The sequence below is a fragment of the Poecilia reticulata genome, linkage group LG9 (assembly GCF_000633615.1).
Source record: "Poecilia reticulata strain Guanapo linkage group LG9, Guppy_female_1.0+MT, whole genome shotgun sequence".
NCBI lineage: Eukaryota > Metazoa > Chordata > Actinopteri > Cyprinodontiformes > Poeciliidae > Poecilia > Poecilia reticulata.
In genome coordinates this window covers 14,207,777-14,224,940 of record NC_024339.1, presented here as the reverse complement: position 1 = coordinate 14,224,940, position 17,164 = coordinate 14,207,777, and the positions used below count along the sequence as shown (strand labels likewise).

Genomic DNA, 17,164 nt, shown 5'->3' with positions numbered 1-17,164 from the left:
TCAATATCTCCACCTCAATTTTTCTTCTTTTCTTCCATTTCTGTCAGTTTTCCCTTACTGATCCACCCATAGTCCCATCAAGAGTTGCTCTCATCCCATCAGTTCTTTTGAAAAATCTGTCCTCAGATTAGTTCAGTTTATGTGTCGTATTCAGCGTTGGTCAGGTTTCAGCCTGTCTTTTCTTGGCCATGTCTCTGAAAACTGAACTTCTTGTACTTCTAGTTTCTCCAGACAGGTTGCAGTTACAGAATATGACAGAACTGAAAGATGATGGGTTCCTGGTAGCTTCACACTTGATTCTTCTCAAATCTTCGGCAGTTAATTTGCCTCCATTTTTTTTTCTCAACCTGTTTCCTTTGACTATGACTGAATACTTGAAACAAAAAGTTGGATGGTTCTGTGATCATTCCCCAATATCTTAGCAATGTCTAAAGTGCTGCATCCATCTGAGAGACTTTTGGACATTTTTGACTTTTGAGAGTCAGTTCAATCTATTTTTTGGCCCATTTTGCCCAAAGAAAAGAAACTGCCTGATAAATATACAACATCTTGATATATGGTGTTGTCCTCGATGGGCCAACCTTTACCTCATTACACATTACACTGTGCACACAGTGTAAATAAGTTCCGCCTTTATTTCTTTTCAAATACAAATTAACTGGCAGAGAATCAGCAACATGCAGATCATAACTATTATTTGACTTTATTCTCGACAAGTTAAAACAGGACCAACAAGTATGTTAAAAATGCAATTTAAGTTGCTACCTGCATCATTAAAAAATATGTTTTAAGGAAGTTCTGAAGAAAATTCAGCTACCACAAAAAGGATGACCCACCCTGGTGACGATAATTATGTGGTTTCACAATACTGGAAAATGGAAACCAGTGTGGGAATTGTTCATCTGCTGTTTCCTGACTTTCTCTCCGAGGATAGAGACCCATGTTTTATAATTTAGAGCTAGTTTAAGGATGGCTTAATCAAGAAATGTCTCCAAATATCTCCAGTCAAATGAGGTGTAATAAATATTGTAACTCTATCTGGACCATGCAGTATTACAACAGATAATTACACTGCTTTTAGATGTGACTGTATTTCCTTGTGGTTTAAGAGGTTTAGCTTGGAATAGTTGCACATTTTTTAGATTGGGAGACAATACTGGCAAAATAATAATTAAAACCATTGCAATTGAAGTTCTGCTTTTTAAAACTAAAATATTCAATGGAATGCAACAGGGAAGGTTTAACTTAGCTCCTCTCTTTAGTAAAAACTGGGTGCCAGAAAAAAAAAACTTTTCTCTCAACCATAAAAGCCCTGGAAAACTTTACCTACAAGAACCAACTGTGATGTGTTTATTTCTCAGACTTGTGAATCAAGCTTTTGTTTACTTGAAACAGCCAAGCTAGATTTGTCTTGTCATCACAAGAAAACGCTAGCTTTTTCTAAAAATAGCTTCAGGTTGTTATGTAGCAACAAACGATCTCGACGGCAAAATTGACAGAGTGAAATCAAGGGGAGAGTAAGGAAATGGGTTACACCCAGTTTCATTGTTTTCCCCTTAATGTCACTCTCAGTATCACTTCCATGAAACTTCAGTGGAGACGTGATGCATTGTAACTAACAGAAAGTGGGTACACTGTGGTCACAAAGGGATGGATATGGCCAGGATGGCTCGGATGTTTAGTCATAATTGCTACTGAGGGGCCCAGTTTGGCCAAGCAAATACTCCCACACCATCACAAGCCTGAACTGTTGATTCATGCTGTCTTGCAGTTTATGCCAAATGCTAGCCATTCTTCCTAGATGAGAGGAATGCACTCTAATGTTGTCTTTTGTTGATGTAGCCATCCGCTTCAAGGTGCTGTGTGACATAGTATTCCACATTGTTTTGTAGTGCAGAGTACTTGTGTCAAGTACTGTTACCTTTTTATCAGCTAGTCTGCCTGTTCTCATGTGACCTCTGCAGTCAACAAGGCGAAAATAAATTCTTTTTTTGGATCACTTTTCATGAATCCAAGAGATGGATGTGGGTAAAATCCCAGTAGGTCAGTGGTTTTAAAGTAGTTGGTCCAACCAAAATGGCACCAACAACCAAGACACGTTCATAATCACTAATGCACATTGTCCGATGAGCTGTTTCCAAACTGTGAGAACATAAAATCTTACCAAGTACTTTTGGGCTTGTTTCTTAAAATAAAGCAAAGCTATATGAGCTTGTTTAAGTTAGTACGTTGTTGTAAAATAATGTGCCAGTGGAGCAATACATTCTAACTTATAAAATGAGAAAAATGTTTTGTTCGGGGAAGACCCAGGACACGCTGGAGGGACTATGTCTCTCGGCTGGCCTGGGAACGCCTTGGGGTTCCCCCAGAGGAGCTGGAAGAAGTGGCTGGGGAGAGGGAAGTCTGGACCTCCCTTCTGAAGCTGCTGCCCCCGCGACCCGACCCCGGATAAGCGGAAGAAAATGGATGGATGGATGTCTTGTTCCACTGGCAGATGATTGCACTCATAGCTAGTACTTTTTCATCAATATTAATAAATTATTGACTTAAAACAAGTTCCTATTTCTTGCTGAAAAGTTATTTTTAAGTTAGTTTTGTCATATATTAATTGTACTAAGGTATTTGCACTAAAAACTAGACCAAAAATACATGGTCTAGAAGCCTAGGTGTGTTAAGTTATTGCCATAAAATTGGCTAGGTAATTAGCCAGTAATGGAAGTGGACCCTACCACCGCTGATTGACCAGCACAAGACTGATCATTGGCTGTTGGATTCAGCTTCATCCCATTCAAATCAATTCAAAGTTTCTGGCAAGTATTTTGGGGGTATTTCTTTGTATTGAGCAGGTACAACTCAAAAACAGCTTGTGAATTGTAGAATGAAACCATCAGGAAGAAGAAACCACTGCTAACGTCAGACAAACTTCACCTGCATTTTTCAGTTATGCATTTACTGTTCCTGTCGTACACAGATCTTGTCTGCACCTGTTGGACAGAGACACTGAGGCAGCCAAAGACAGGAATCTAGCCAGAAACTTGCTCTTGTAATCTCATCCCTCGTGAAACAGAGGAGTTTACAACAAATGTGATAGTTAGTGGAGCTACTTCTAACAAACTAAAAGACATACTTCAGGTAAACACTCAAGCCTCTTACTGTCTTGCGTCTGTGCTTCCAGAGAACAAAAGGAGCTTTTAGGTGAACACGTGACCTTTGCACTACCACCAGCACCCCTGCCAGCAATTAACAGCACAGGTGCTGCCTCTGCATGCAGAGGTGAAATGTAATGAAAAGGATGTGGATGATTTTTTTTTTTTCTCCAAAGGAAGTGCCTCTTTCTTTGTGGAAACTTGGCAGGTCTTTGATTGGCTGTGAAACATCTTCAAAGGACTGGAGCACATTATATAGGCTGAACAGAACAGAAGTGTAAGCAGTCAGAAGACGATGAGCAGAAAAAACATCTCACTGACAGAAGACAACATGTCCACACAAAGACAGACATTCCTAAGGAAGGGTGAGTTTCTGGCTGTTTTTGTAACGTGTGCTTTTGAAATAATAACCACACTACAATTTTTAATTTTGTGCAAAGGGGTAGTAATTCAGCATTTTAGGGCTTGGAAGTAGAACAGTTGCTGACAACTTTTAAAACAGTCTTTTTATTTTTAACCACAACTGCAGGTATGCAAACTAAGCTGCTCATGCACTATTCTAATATTAATTGAAATATCTTATTTTCTTCCAGTTCCCACCTTCACAGTGACAGTGCTGCTTCTGCTGGCCACAACAGGAAAGTCTGAGGTGTTGAGTGACGCCATGCTGACCACTGTGTCGCCCTCTTTCTTAAATTCGTCTCTGACCGCCCAGACAGTCAACAGTACGTTCCTCTAGTTTTCATGTGTTGGAAGAATTATTGTAAGACAAAAAGGCCCCAAAATTTTACTTCTGATGCATTTCTTATTGAAGCTATTCTAATTTTCCATATAGGAAAATAATCTCATTATTTTCATAATCATAAAAAATAACTGACACAGAATGAAAGTATGAATGAATTGCATTAAACCAGGCCTTTTGTTCAGTTTACCAGCTGAAAAAGTTTCCTTTTTTTTGTTGTTGTCAGTATTAGACTTTTTAATTATTTTAATTCTACATTCATATAGCAGCATCAGTTGGAAGGACTCTGTTTATTAATTTTGACATGAGTGTTCTTCGCTGCGTCTTTTTCTTCAGGCACCACGGACCAAAGTAAGGTCCAGCTTTCAGTCAGGCCATGTGGAGATGAAAATCAAAAATACTGTTTAAACGACGGCAAGTGCATCTACCCCCAAGACAGCCTCCGACCTTCCTGCATGTAAGCACGCAACTGATGAGGCCGGCCTGTCCTAATGCATTAACAGCAGTTTGACACAGGTTGGTTCATGTTTGCTTTAGGAATGCACTCACATTTTTTTCTTCTCTGCAGCTGCATGCCTTCGCACAGCGGGCCACGCTGCGAGATCTTCACCGATTTGACTTACCGACCATTGACCGTGGACAAGGTCATTCCCATCTTTTTTGGGTGTGTCATGATCTCCATCATTCTGGGTCTTGTCGTCTGCTGCTTTATCAAAAGGAGGTAAGCAACTGTGGGCTCTGATGCCACACATGTAATGCAGAACCAAAGAGCTTGCTCGTGTTGAGGCGTGTGGCGATGCAGACATTAAAAGGATTTTTATAGCTACTTTACATGTGTCAGTCAAGATTTATAGTCACTAATGACTTTGCATTCTTACTGCGGAGTTATAAGTTAATTTTTCCTCAGAACAAATTTGCAATGATGACATTTAATTTTGTTTTATTTTTTTTGCAGATGCATAAAATCAGCACCTCTGATAAAAGCCGCTGCATCAGAGACTTCGGTGTGACATCATCAACTCCTCTTTACAGTGTTTCTGCACGACTTGAACTGGATCTTAGTTTATAACTTAAAGCCAAGTTTTAAGTGTTTTTTTTTTAACTCGAGATACACATTTTAAAAAAATAACACTTTGCAATGTGAATGCTGAATTTTGTTATGAACAGTTCAGTGATAGTTCTTTCCTTGAAAGAAATGAGGAAAAATATGTTATTTATTGTAATTTTATTTTGATTAAATTATTTGCCTTCTTTTTTATTTAAGGTTTTGTAATAAATTATAAATAAAACATCTGTTTTAAAACTGTTATTTTGAAAGCGTGTACTTCTGTCAACATTTGAACAGTAGTTGATATCACAGTGTTAAACATTCACTCTTTAGCATGTAATACACATTTGTTTATATAGTTTTTTTTTAGAGTAACAATTAAACCAAAGGAAAATGTGAATGAACAACATTAATGAACAAAACAGTTATTAAAACCAGATTAAATAATTTATCTTTCAGCTTAATCACATGAAAATGTCGAGTGAAAACAACAAACTTTAAGCTGAAGATCAGCCTTTAAAGCTATGATGCACTATTTAGGACTTATGAGCTCAATGGATGAACCAATGTTGTGTGTAGCAGTTCTAGGTAGTTTACAATTTAATGTATTTAAATCCCACCAATTTAAATGAATCATGCACACAGGTTTATGGTCACTTGCACATATTCCAATTAGTTATAGAACAATGCAATCAAGGTCAGTGTATCACTTACGTTTGGTAAAAAATAAACATTTCTGTAACCCCAAAGAAGGCGATGCCCTAATGGAGATTCACCTTCTAGAAGGAAAACCCCAAACCGACAGCAGGAGCAACAATAGAGTGGATTAGATCCAAGAAATCTGTTAGGGCTCAGTCAAAGCCCAGACCCAAATCCAACAAAAACTTGAAAACTGATGTTATTTAACATATATTGTACAATTCGAACCCAAAAGAACAACCACCAGAGAAATTTTCAAATCACACAAGAAGTATTCAATGGCAATGGTCGGAAGGAGACAGAAAACAGGTTGGGTAAATTGATCAAGGACTTGAAAAACAGCTTGAAGACTGAGACAGTGGTTGGCAACAGACAATCTGGGACTGAGCGAGTGCAAAGCAGGTGCATATAAAGGCAACAGTACAGGTCAAAGCAAACCGGCAGCCAGCAGAGAGGGCAGAAAGAAAGAAAGAAAGAAAGAAAGAAAGAAAGAAAGAAAGAAAGAAAGAAAGAAAACCATAACATGTTCACAGTCACACTCCCTCCAATCTGACTGAGCCTGAGCTAACTTCCAAAGGATGGACAAACATTTAAGTCTCTAAATGAGTAAATGCAAACAGTGGATTGGCAAAGTAGTGACTTTGAGGAGTTAAACATAAATACACTCCACAATTTGAATCCTTATTTTAGAATTTCTTGTAGCTGGAACGATTGAAACCAATTTCAGAATTTTCAAAGCAAATTGAAATGAAAAGTGGTTTAAAACTGTGTCAATCTGTTGTTAAAGTAAAGACTTAAAATAGCAAAAACATTCTAATTAATATGAACAAAAGCTGGATTCATACACACTCTTCCAAGCAAATAAACCTGCACGTTCTTGTTTTCTTAAAAACAAGAGCCACTGAATCAGCGGAAGTTTCAGTGGAAAGCAATGAGTGAGAAAACCATGACAGTGCAGCGTCATGAAACTGCGGTAGGCCACCTCCGAACCACGTAGATGTAAACTGTCTGCGTGGCCCTTTGATGTATAATTAATGTAAATCACAGGAGTCCCTCACCACACCCACCCACGCCTCATGACCGAGTCCCCGCGGGGTTTCACTCATCCTCTGGCTTAAGGAGCCTCAGCCCGCACCTTCTTCTCTTCCTGACAGACACCTTAGCAAGTCGCCAGCGCCTCCTTGTAATAACCCAGACAAGAAGCGGCTCTGAAATGCGGACCAGAAGACCCTCAGCGTTCCTGTCCCTCATCGGTAAAGTCTGTTTTTATATAAATTAGAGGTTAGAGGTGTTTACAACAGGATATTGTTGTCGGTTTGGGACGGCAGGCAAGTTAAAACTTGGCAAAGGGGAACAAGTAGGACAGGCTTTTAATAAGCACTCCTTATACAGGTGTAGTTTGACAGTCTGCTTCCACCTATCTTTACGTACCATTAATTCAGCTAATTTAGTAGCTTTGTTATTACTAAAGAGAAGAATGAAAACATCCACACTTCTTACATCAATGAAAAATCTATAGCTTGTTCTTATTTGCTTTAGCACCATTTTCTGAATGCTAGATAATCAAAATGGTATTACTTTTTCAATCTGTCCCTTTTAAAAACCTTCCTATTTGAAGAGACTAGTTCACTATAAGTAAACCTGATTTCTTGAGTACACTTGAGTTTTTTTTTTTTTAATGTATTAAACTGAATCACTCCAAAAATAAACAGCTATATCCATTGGTTGATTGTGTTTTACAGGGGCTTCAAAACTATTTCAGACATGAAATGCCTTTTAATTTAGCAAAATGGCCGACAATTTAGACTTAAAATGGCAGGAATTTAAGTTAAGGTCAGATCCACACAGAAAAGATTTTTATAAAATGATAAAGTGTTTTTCCATTTGTTTCCTGCATCCACACAGATACAGCGTTTTAAGGAACCCTAAGTAATTTTTTTGTTTTTTATTTTTCTAAAGGGGTCCCAGAGTGAACATTTCATTTTATTCCCATGGATACCAAACACGTCTTTTGTAAATCTGCTGAATTATCAGCCCAACCTGTAATCTAATCTGTAACATAGAAGGTGTATTCCATGTTCGGCTTGTAATTTAATTATTTTAGTTGCATTAGCACTTGCTCCCTCAAAGCATCAGTGGCCATGCTAACTAGCCTGAGCACTCATGGCAGGCTCCATTGTGATGAACCAGATGATTGACAGCGCTAAGACCCTCCTCCTGGCTCTGATTGGTTGTTTTTAACGGTGCAGTGTATTTGCGTAAATAACACCAAGACCATATGGGGAAGGCAAAGGAACTGGATTTTTTTCACAGATTGTCTTACACTATACCACCATGACATAGTGTTAATTTTTCATAAAAAAACTAATTTATTGATTTTTTTCATAAAAGTTACACACTGAAGTTTTAGAGGCTTAATGGGGAAACATTATTGTGATGACATGCTGAGTACCTGAAAATGTAGGAGCTTCTTAAAGCGACAGAGGCCAAAGTTTAAGTAGATAAATAGCAAAGTTCAAACTATTTTAAATCATGTTTGATATATACAGCATTTTGATAGCTACTGAAGGCAACGGAGTTACTTGATGGTGCTATAAAATGTCCCTATGTGCCCAGAAAAACAAAATACTGCCCCTTTAATATCAGATGTTTGAAATCAACCGAAGTCATCCCTGATATAAACTGAGATTGAAAGGCAAGGTAGCAAACATGTAGCTTACTTTGGGAAATATGACATTTATGTTCATTATAACGTGGGGACAAAAATCAAACCCAATTAAAGGAACGACAAATACATTATGTCAGCCACCAGGGTGGGCAAAGATCCTCCTCTCAAATGCATTAAAATAACATGAATAAAAGCTTCAATGGATCCGATAAATGATGGCAGATATTTTGGCTCTATTCCAAACCCAAATGCAGTCGGGATTCTGGTTCTGAGTAGAGATATCCTCATTTCAATAAACCAGAAATCAGTGTTAGAGCTAATGTTTCCCCATTATTTGAAGAACAGTTGCTTTGCTACAGATATTTGAAACAGGGAAGAGGAGGTGACAGGAAGATTATTCTTACAGGTTAGCATTGCAAAAGGGAAGGTGGGTTAAAGATAAGTAAACTAGAGAAGCTACGACTAAAAGTATGACACGTTTAAGTTTATGACACCTTTACCTTGAAAGGAAATTGGCTTTTTGCTTTGCCTCGCTCTGAATAGTTAGTACCAATCTCTGTTCATTCAAAGTGATTATGCAAAGATTGTTGGTCCTTTAAATTTCAGGATGTTCTGAATTTCACTCCATGAAGTTCATGAAACGACTAAAGAAGGGAAAACTAGACACCATGACTGAATTTGTTGAAGGATTTACATAAAAATGGTTTCTTTAGACATTTATATTTTCACTAATCCCATCGATATACAAAATGTGTTCTAAATTTGTGTTAATTCAAATGTTTAAGGTCAATTTTTACCCAGTTTAGGAAGAATTTGTTACTAATAGTGTCTTCATATGAAATGCAATCAAGTTGATTATCTTATGGATCCATGAAATACAGATTCTTTATTTTTATTGTAAATGGAAAATTAGCTGTCCATAATGTCAGAAAACCCGTTTTATGTATATTATGAACTAGTCTTTGGAAATTGTTCAGTTAGTCTGATTAGCAGACATTGGTGTCTTTACAGAGAGATACATTCACTTTTTATTCAAATGAAGTGACTAACAGGTAATTTATCAGTAAGGAATATGTTTTTGCTTTTTCACTGGACCTAGTTACAAAAGTTCCCAACAATCAGCCTTGGTTTCCTTGTTGTACACAGAGGATAACATCTACGCAGCCATAACAACAAAAACAGTTAAATGGACGGTGTTTTGCAGCGAGTGTTACTAGATTCATATCCAAACACATCTTGGATTTAGAGCCGTATGTTTTTCTAACCTGGCTGCTGGAATGTGGGCAGTCGCACATGCTGTGCGTTATAAAGCTTTGCAGGTCAGAACAGGCAAAGAGGGCCAGGCCACCAAGCCGCTCTACGTCACATCCTGCAGCTGGCAGCCACTCTAACACTTGTTACCAAACTAGGTTATTTTCCTCTGTCAATTTTTTACGACTTCTGGATTTTTCCTTTAAGGTGGCCCAGAGCCTTATCTAAACAGAGTCAGCAAAGAGGAATTAAAACTGGTGTGTGGTCTAATCAACACAATGAGATCCATTCTCACAGGCTAGAAATCACGTCATGTCAAAAAAAAAAAAAAAGTTTCTACATACTTAAATTGTTTGTGTTAATGGAGATGACCTTTGCCACAGTGAAGATCCGTTTTTGAGATTTGAGACACAGATTTGTCAACGTGTTAATTGACATACTTGACATACACCTTAGTTGAAATTACAAAGGCTATTTTGTTTCAACTGCAACATTTAAATCAGTTGATATTTTCCCCCTGGTCACTGGGTAGTGACAGAGCTGTAACTGTTGACATTTTAAAGGTCAACCCGTCTTCACAGCTGGTCCAAACCACGTCACTTCCGTTTGATTGTGAGGTTTTGGATTTACGGAGACCAGCTCACGTTTTGAAAGGACGTGAGCAACTCTAGCAGGAATTCTTTGTCAGCCTGACTCAGCTTTAAAGAGGCTTGTTTGTTTTTTTCTTTCTTCTCCAACCATTGACCTAGTACTTGAATAATGGTCTGTAAATCTGTTGATATTGAGTTGCTATGCCATTGTTGAGGCTGGACGTATTTTAAGATGACAGAGAACCACTTTGATAATAGTTCTCACTGAACACTTGCTGAATTGTAAAATGATCTCCTTTCTTCACCTCAGGCCTGATTTTTCTCTCGTGTAAAGTGCAATCATTGCTGTTTTTCATCAACAGGTGTTGTGCTGATTTGGCCATATGTACTCACCATGAGTATTTCACCCAGACTCCTGACCACAGGCAGTTCCTCTCTAACAGCAGGTAATGACCAGTAAAGTTGATTTACAACAACTTTGATTCAACTGATCGCATGCATTCCTAGATCTCAAAGGTTTTTGTAATACATGTTGATAAAGAGAAAAATCTAGTTAAAAAGTTGAAGGTTATAACTGTGGCAGTTTTTATGCTATAGACCACAGGGCAGCGTTTAAATAGGTTTGAAATGGTGTCAAGGGGTGATACCACATCATATAACTATAATATATAATATATATAATATAATATAACTTGTCTGTGTGTTGTGCACTGAAACATGTTTCTATTGCTTTCCATGTTCCCCTCTGGTGAGCAGGTGTCCTGCTGAAAGCAGCAAAATAAGCTCTTGTTCTTTGTGCTGGACTGCCTTCAATCACACTCCATCATCTTAGATCATTTTCTGTATTTTAATTGTTTAGGTCAGGGCAGATGAGGAACTTGTGCATTCATGCGAGAACGACTGCTAAATCTATAAATGTTATGTAGTTTATTTTTAACTTCTCATATTTTATGCTGTAACCCACAATAAATTGATAGCGTTTATGTCACCACAGCAGTAAATAAGGTAAATAAATCCTTAGCACTTTATATTTCCGTTATCCTCTTGGACAATATTCAAATGTACAAATGTTATTAAAGAAAATAGGCAAGTATTAAGAGTTGACACCTTTTAATCAGGCGCTGAGCCGCTTTTTGGCCGGAGACATAAACATTGCTCAGACAAGGATGAGTACTGTTAATGGGTCTTGTACATCTGGTTTCTTTTCACATCATCCACCACAAACATGACGTGTGGTAAGTGTCAACGTGTGACTCTAAATGACTGTGGCAACATGAGTTAGGTTTATGTCTGTCTTTTTATTAGCTTTAAACAAGCACCACAACCACTACCGTGAACTGAAAGAGCATTTTCATGGTTTGGGATTAGTCTAACTTTTTACTTTTACTTGAGTAATGTTATTTTGAAGTAACACTTCTCTTACTTGATTAGGATTTCTGAATACTCTACCAAGCTCTAGTTACATCACTGAGTACAGAATAAGCATGTTTTCACCCAAACACATTCAGTTGACGTGTTCTCACACATCGACTCACATCATTGTTCTAAAATTATTTTTGGTCTGCTGAGCCCAGTGGGCCATTTGTAGGTCAAATTAATCAATAGCTAACAGAATAACTATTTAGCTGAAATGCTTTGCTGTTTTTTGGGAGGTGAATATGACTCGATGGGTGGAGTAATCTTTGCAATCCAAAAGTTTCGGTCCAAGCCTCTTCCTGCCAGGCGTCAGTGTGCCCCGGGAAAGACCCTTATCTCCAAGTTACCTACCAATCTGTGCATCGATGTATGACAGTGTGCATTTTTGTGAGTAGATATGGATGAGTGTATCTCTAGTGGGGCGACTGTGGCTCTGTGGGTAGAGTGGGCGTCTTGCAATCAGAAGGTTGTAGGTTCAATTCCAGCTTCCTCCTGCCACATGTCAATGTGCCCCTGGGCAAGGCACCCAACCCCAAGTTGCCTACCGAGCTGTGTATCGGTGTATAAATGTGTGAGCATTTGTGAGTGCGAATGGGTGTATGTGACTCTAGTGTAAAGTGCTTTGAGTGGTCAAAAATGATTGGATAAGGTGCTATATAAGTTCATTCCATTTAGTGGAGCCCGTATGACAAGAAAACTGCCACACAATCCGCTTGGTCCATAGGTAATAGGGTTACACCATCTCCATGTCTGCTGGCAGGTCATTCAACTTTTAGACTGATTGTAATAATGTTACCCTAACCCTACTAATAAACTGTGGAATATTTAACCCAAAAGGATCAACATGACTTTTGATAACAAACTAAATCTGTTGCAGGTCAGGAAGAAGAGCGCCCTCATATGACCAAACGCTCAACTACAAGCTGTGAAAAAGAGTATGACACCTACTGCTTTAACAATGGCCAGTGCATTCTGCTGGAGGACATGAAAGAACACCACTGCAAGTAGGTACATGCGTTAAGTGCATGTGTGTGTGTGTGTGTGTGTGTGTGTGTGCGTTTCCTGTTCCTTTGCTTTGTCACTGTCCATACTTAATACGTGACACCTCTGTTTGTATTGCAGGTGTAAGAAGGGCTTTTATGGCCCTAGGTGTGCCACCCCGGAGCTCGTTGGTCGGCCAGTGGATGAAGAGCAAGTGGTGGTCATCTTGTTTAGTGTGACCCTGCTGATGATTGGTCTGGGTGGGGCTTTATACTTCTTCTACAAGTGGTAAGGCTTTCATCCATGAATGAATGAGTTTAGCGGTGTGTAACTTTTGATCTCTTAAAGATAAAGGCGAAGGGCCACCGGTAACAATTAGAGCTGACTACACGTCACACTTGAAACAACAGTTGACTCAGATGGATTCAGACCATTAAACAGACACATGAGAATGTAGAGCACGAAAGCAGGAGGAAAAGAGGTCAACATCAGCGATTCTCAAACATCTCAGGCGTAAAGTTTCCAACCCCGCCATGCTAACAAGACTAGATGGTTAGACTAGACCAAAATGTACCCTTTTGGCTTACATATGAAATGCCACAGTGATCATAAATGCAGTTGTGAAGAAGTTTAAAGTTGGGTCTGTTTACAGAAGAATATCAGAAGCTTGGACCTCTCAAAGCACTTTCCAATCCGTCATGATGGTGGCAGCATCATGCTGTAGGATGATTTCCTTCACCAGAGAAAGTGAATCGGGTCAAGGTTGACAGGAAGATTAGTGGAGCTGAGTATATGGCAATCCTGAATGAAAAAAAAAAAAACATGTTCGAGGCTGGAAAATGTTTAAAAATGGCGTGGGGTGGATGTTGACCCTCCTGTAGGGAAACAACACTAAACATACAGCCTGAGTTACAATGGAGTAGTTAAAGTTAGAGTTATGTGTGTAATATGCATTATCTCAATGGGAAATAACTAATTGGATTAAATATTTAATAATACTATTATATTTAAGGAACTCTTAACATTTTACATGCCTGCAATGTATCTGGCCATTTGCATTGATATTTCCTGCCAGAGAAACCTCCACCTGGTATAAATTTTAGTGACCTAACCAGTGATGATAACATTTTAATGATGAAATCAAACAGCAGTTAGAAATTGCAGTTATCCAAATTGATGTCTCAATATCTGATAATACTATTGCAATTGCATGTTTTTCTAATGCAATCCATTCAGTATGACTAACCTGTATTTAGTCACTATTTTCCAAGGAAGAGTGGATAAAAATGTTAGTCTCTACTTTTGCAAAGCTAAGCCATGCACTAAAGGGCTTGCAGCAGTTGCAGCAAAAGGTGATAAACAGTCAGGACTGAAGACAAATAAATGTCACACGTTTAAAATTTTGACTTGTAGAAACATTTGTAATGATATTAAACCACGTGCTCACTAGTTTTCCCAAAACATCTAAAATGAGCAATTTCCAGCTTTTAAAAAGCACTTTTTCTGAAATATGTTGATCCTGAAACCTTCTTTGTTTCTGGAAATCAACTCTAGACCTTCCAGTCTCTTATTTATGAGGAACATTTGGCTCCCAACACTAATTTTGAGAGACACAGATTAAAAGACAAAAATTATAGGATATGGCGCCCTCTAGGGACAGATACCTGTAATTACAGGGGAAGGATTATATGTTTTGAACCAAGAATGCAATAAATAAATACAAAGGAAACGATTTCACAAATAACAAATAGTTATATCAGACACAAAGTACAGAAGCTAAACTAAAATGCAGATTATTTTCATGAAAATACATCTTTAAGCGTGAATCACAGCGTCTTTATGTATTCCTGACACAGCCTTTCGACGTTTTACAGCAAACTACTTACTTTAGGGTGTAAAGAACTCCACTAGCATCCCACTTCCTGTAGAAACATGTCACACCACAGGGTGAGATTACTCATGCCTCCCAAGCCCTTATTAGGGATGGTTCAAATGATTTTTAAAGCCCTGATAGAAACAAGGTTGGAGATTTAATAGATGCCTTTCGAAGGGGAATGAATTATGTGTTGCTTTTTACAGGTACAAGAGGAACAAATTCCCAAGCCAGCCGAAGCGGCAGGGTTACAAAGGAGTCCAGACGGTTTAAAGTGTCGTGCAAACACACCCCCATGGCGACTGATGCTGGATTTTTTTCCCTGTTTTCTGAATAAAAGTTGACCATACAAAGATGTTTCCAGACAAGCCCACACTTTAAAGTGCTGCTGTATGTTTATCAAGCAGACAGATCATCCCGTAGAGATTAAAATATTCAAAAGAGGGCAGCTCTTTGTGTGGTGGCTACTGTTTTCCAGCTGTACTGGTTCTTAAGTTTCGGCACCTGTTACACTCAGTTTGAAAAGATGAATAGTGAGACAAACAAAAACGGTTTCCAGTGGGAGAAACCACCCACATGAGGGCAGAGATCTCACACAAGACGATCAAATAAAATGTAATAAGCAGGTGAGAAATGACAGGAACTCAAATTAATCTGTTTCGTCTACAAGAAGAGTAAAAATACAGTCATGTTCTTCCACTGTAGATATTTTATATTTATTTGTAGCTTGCTTTAAATTGTATATTTATGACAGACTTTTGTTACGGGGACTTGTAGTGTAGTTACATTTTTCTAAATTATTTTAAAGTGTTAATATATAGACAGACATATCAATTTTTACAGCTCTGTTATTTGTGAATATAAATGCAACTTGACTTTTTACCTGATCTTATGTGTGTGTCCATGTTTTCACTTCCACAATAAGGCTCATGTTCTCTCCTTTCTCACAAGTTTCCATGCAGTTTTCACATCTCTGTGTGATGACCTTTCATTAGCATGAAATATCAACTGTTTTGTGGCATAAATCCTAAAAATATAAATTAAATCATTTGTATAATTTTGTACTTTAAATTGTGTGTCAATTACTGAGTCATATTGATGTTAATATGTTCTTTTATTTTTCTTTTATTTCACTTTGAAAGAGACAAGACAAATTTTCTAATGTATTTTATTTCATTTGCACTGACTTTGGTCTAAAGTCAGAAGAAAAACAACTTCTTTTATGTAGTGAGTTTTTGTTTGAACATCAGAAGTAACAAAAAATTGTTTTGATTGTTTTACTTTATCTGAACATTTGTTTGAAGAACAATTTTAAATTGAGGGTTATTTAAATTTTATGTTCATGTTCTTTATTCTAACATACCAAAAGCTTAATCTTAGCCTGTTTTGTCAAATCCAGATCCAGTTTAACCAACTGTTGTTTTAATGGTTTTGTGAGTAATAGCCTTTTTATTAGCAGTTATTAGACAGGAAGGTGGGTTAGAGACGGTGAAGGCATGTCGCGAAGGTCATCGAAAGCGTGACGGCGGTGTCAATGATTAAGGTCCAAATCATTGACCTTAATCATTGACAAGGTCAATGATTAAGGTCAATGTCGCGTCAACGATAACGCGACATGAGTCGCGTTTTACCCCAGCATCTCCCTCAAATCCAGTTTAAACGTATGTTTAGGATTATCCTACCAATGGAAAGCATCATTGTGTCTTACTGTGTGATTACTTAGTTGAGAGGAAGCTGAAACGTTTGGAGGTAGGACCTTCTCATACTGAGAGCCATTTTAAACTTAAAACTGTTTCACTGTGGTAACTGATAATAGTTTGTGTTGCCCTCAGGCAACAAACCATATATCTGTACCTCACATTGCTCCTTTATTTTATTTTTGGGGGTTGATGATTTAAAATACCTCCAGACATATTTTTGTCCAAATAAAAGAGGTATTGAGGTTCATGCCACCTTTTACTTAGAAGAGGAGCAGTCCTTCTTATGAAGCGGAGGTGCATTCTACACCTTGCCTCCTACTTGTAAGTTATACAGCACTTTTCTTCATGTTTAAATTTGGGTCACTCCAACTAAAAATATTTTCATATCTGTGAGTATGTAAAGAATCATTGTAGATCATTTCAAGACAATTTTTAAAATAATTTATATGCTAAAACTGTGTTTTTTTGTTTGTTGCCTCAGGGCAACATTGCGCAGTTAGGGCCCTTTTGCTCAGACAATATTATTCTAATACGATGATATGCAACTGATTACAAAATAATTATCACAGCCAATTTTTTTGCTTTATTATTGACTAACAGCAACAGGAGATGGATGCAAGGTCATTTCATGGACAAAAGGTGCATGGTTCATAAGCTGGGGTCATTCCTGATGAAAACATGAAAACTGACTTCAGTCCTAAAGAGTGATGAGCTGGTCATCAATGAACAAATGACCCCATTCCAAGGCAGGCAAAGACTGAAGCAATACCTGCCAAACCCAAACATATGGATCTGCAGGGTACATTGTATGACTGGTGCAGATGGTGTTCCTTACAACCTATCCAGGGCAAGTCATGCCACCACCAAATCTACCAGATATGGGAGCTGGTGGAAATGTTGTCCTTTGCTTGGCTCAAATTCTAACAAAGAATCAGAACTACAAACTCTTAAAAAAAGAACCTGCCCCCCCAACTAGTGACTGATGTGAATCTGGTTGCTATAACCCATAGATAATCAGATAAACAGATGGTGAGTCCCAGATACGCCAAT

General features: G+C 38.0%; 2 protein-coding genes across 2 annotated transcripts; both read left to right on the top strand.

Moving 5' to 3' along the window:
- The first annotated feature begins 3,403 nt into the window (after positions 1-3,403).
- On the top strand, positions 3,404-5,141 carry LOC103469984 (epigen-like). Its single transcript, XM_008418077.2, has 5 exons — positions 3,404-3,511; positions 3,740-3,871; positions 4,225-4,345; positions 4,457-4,609; positions 4,844-5,141. The coding sequence occupies exons 1-5, from the start codon at positions 3,442-3,444 to the stop codon at positions 4,896-4,898; spliced, it is 531 nt and encodes a 176-aa protein (XP_008416299.1). The 5' UTR covers positions 3,404-3,441; the 3' UTR covers positions 4,899-5,141.
- Positions 5,142-6,696: 1,555 nt separating this feature from the next.
- LOC103469983 (proepiregulin-like) lies at positions 6,697-15,486 on the top strand. The gene is made up of 5 exons (XM_017306505.1): positions 6,697-6,888; positions 10,507-10,590; positions 12,438-12,564; positions 12,683-12,829; positions 14,621-15,486. Exons 1-5 carry the CDS (start codon positions 6,849-6,851, stop codon positions 14,685-14,687), a joined length of 465 nt encoding a protein of 154 aa, XP_017161994.1. The 5' UTR covers positions 6,697-6,848; the 3' UTR covers positions 14,688-15,486.
- Positions 15,487-17,164: the final 1,678 nt, after the last annotated feature.

What these genes read in the sequence shown, in the direction of transcription:
- LOC103469984 (XM_008418077.2), top strand. Translation starts at nt 3,442, where the DNA reads ATGAGCAGAAAAAACATCTCACTGACAGAAGACAACATGTCCACACAA. An exon ending in ACAGACATTCCTAAGGAAGG is followed by an intron (nt 3,512 to 3,739) that starts GTGAGTTTCTGG and finishes ATTTTCTTCCAG; the next exon opens with TTCCCACCTTCACAGTGACA. An exon ending in AGCCTCCGACCTTCCTGCAT is followed by an intron (nt 4,346 to 4,456) that starts GTAAGCACGCAA and finishes TCTTCTCTGCAG; the next exon opens with CTGCATGCCTTCGCACAGCG.
- LOC103469983 (XM_017306505.1), top strand. Translation starts at nt 6,849, where the DNA reads ATGCGGACCAGAAGACCCTCAGCGTTCCTGTCCCTCATCG. An exon ending in AGCGTTCCTGTCCCTCATCG is followed by an intron (nt 6,889 to 10,506) that starts GTAAAGTCTGTT and finishes TTTCATCAACAG; the next exon opens with GTGTTGTGCTGATTTGGCCA. An exon ending in ATGAAAGAACACCACTGCAA is followed by an intron (nt 12,565 to 12,682) that starts GTAGGTACATGC and finishes TTTGTATTGCAG; the next exon opens with GTGTAAGAAGGGCTTTTATG.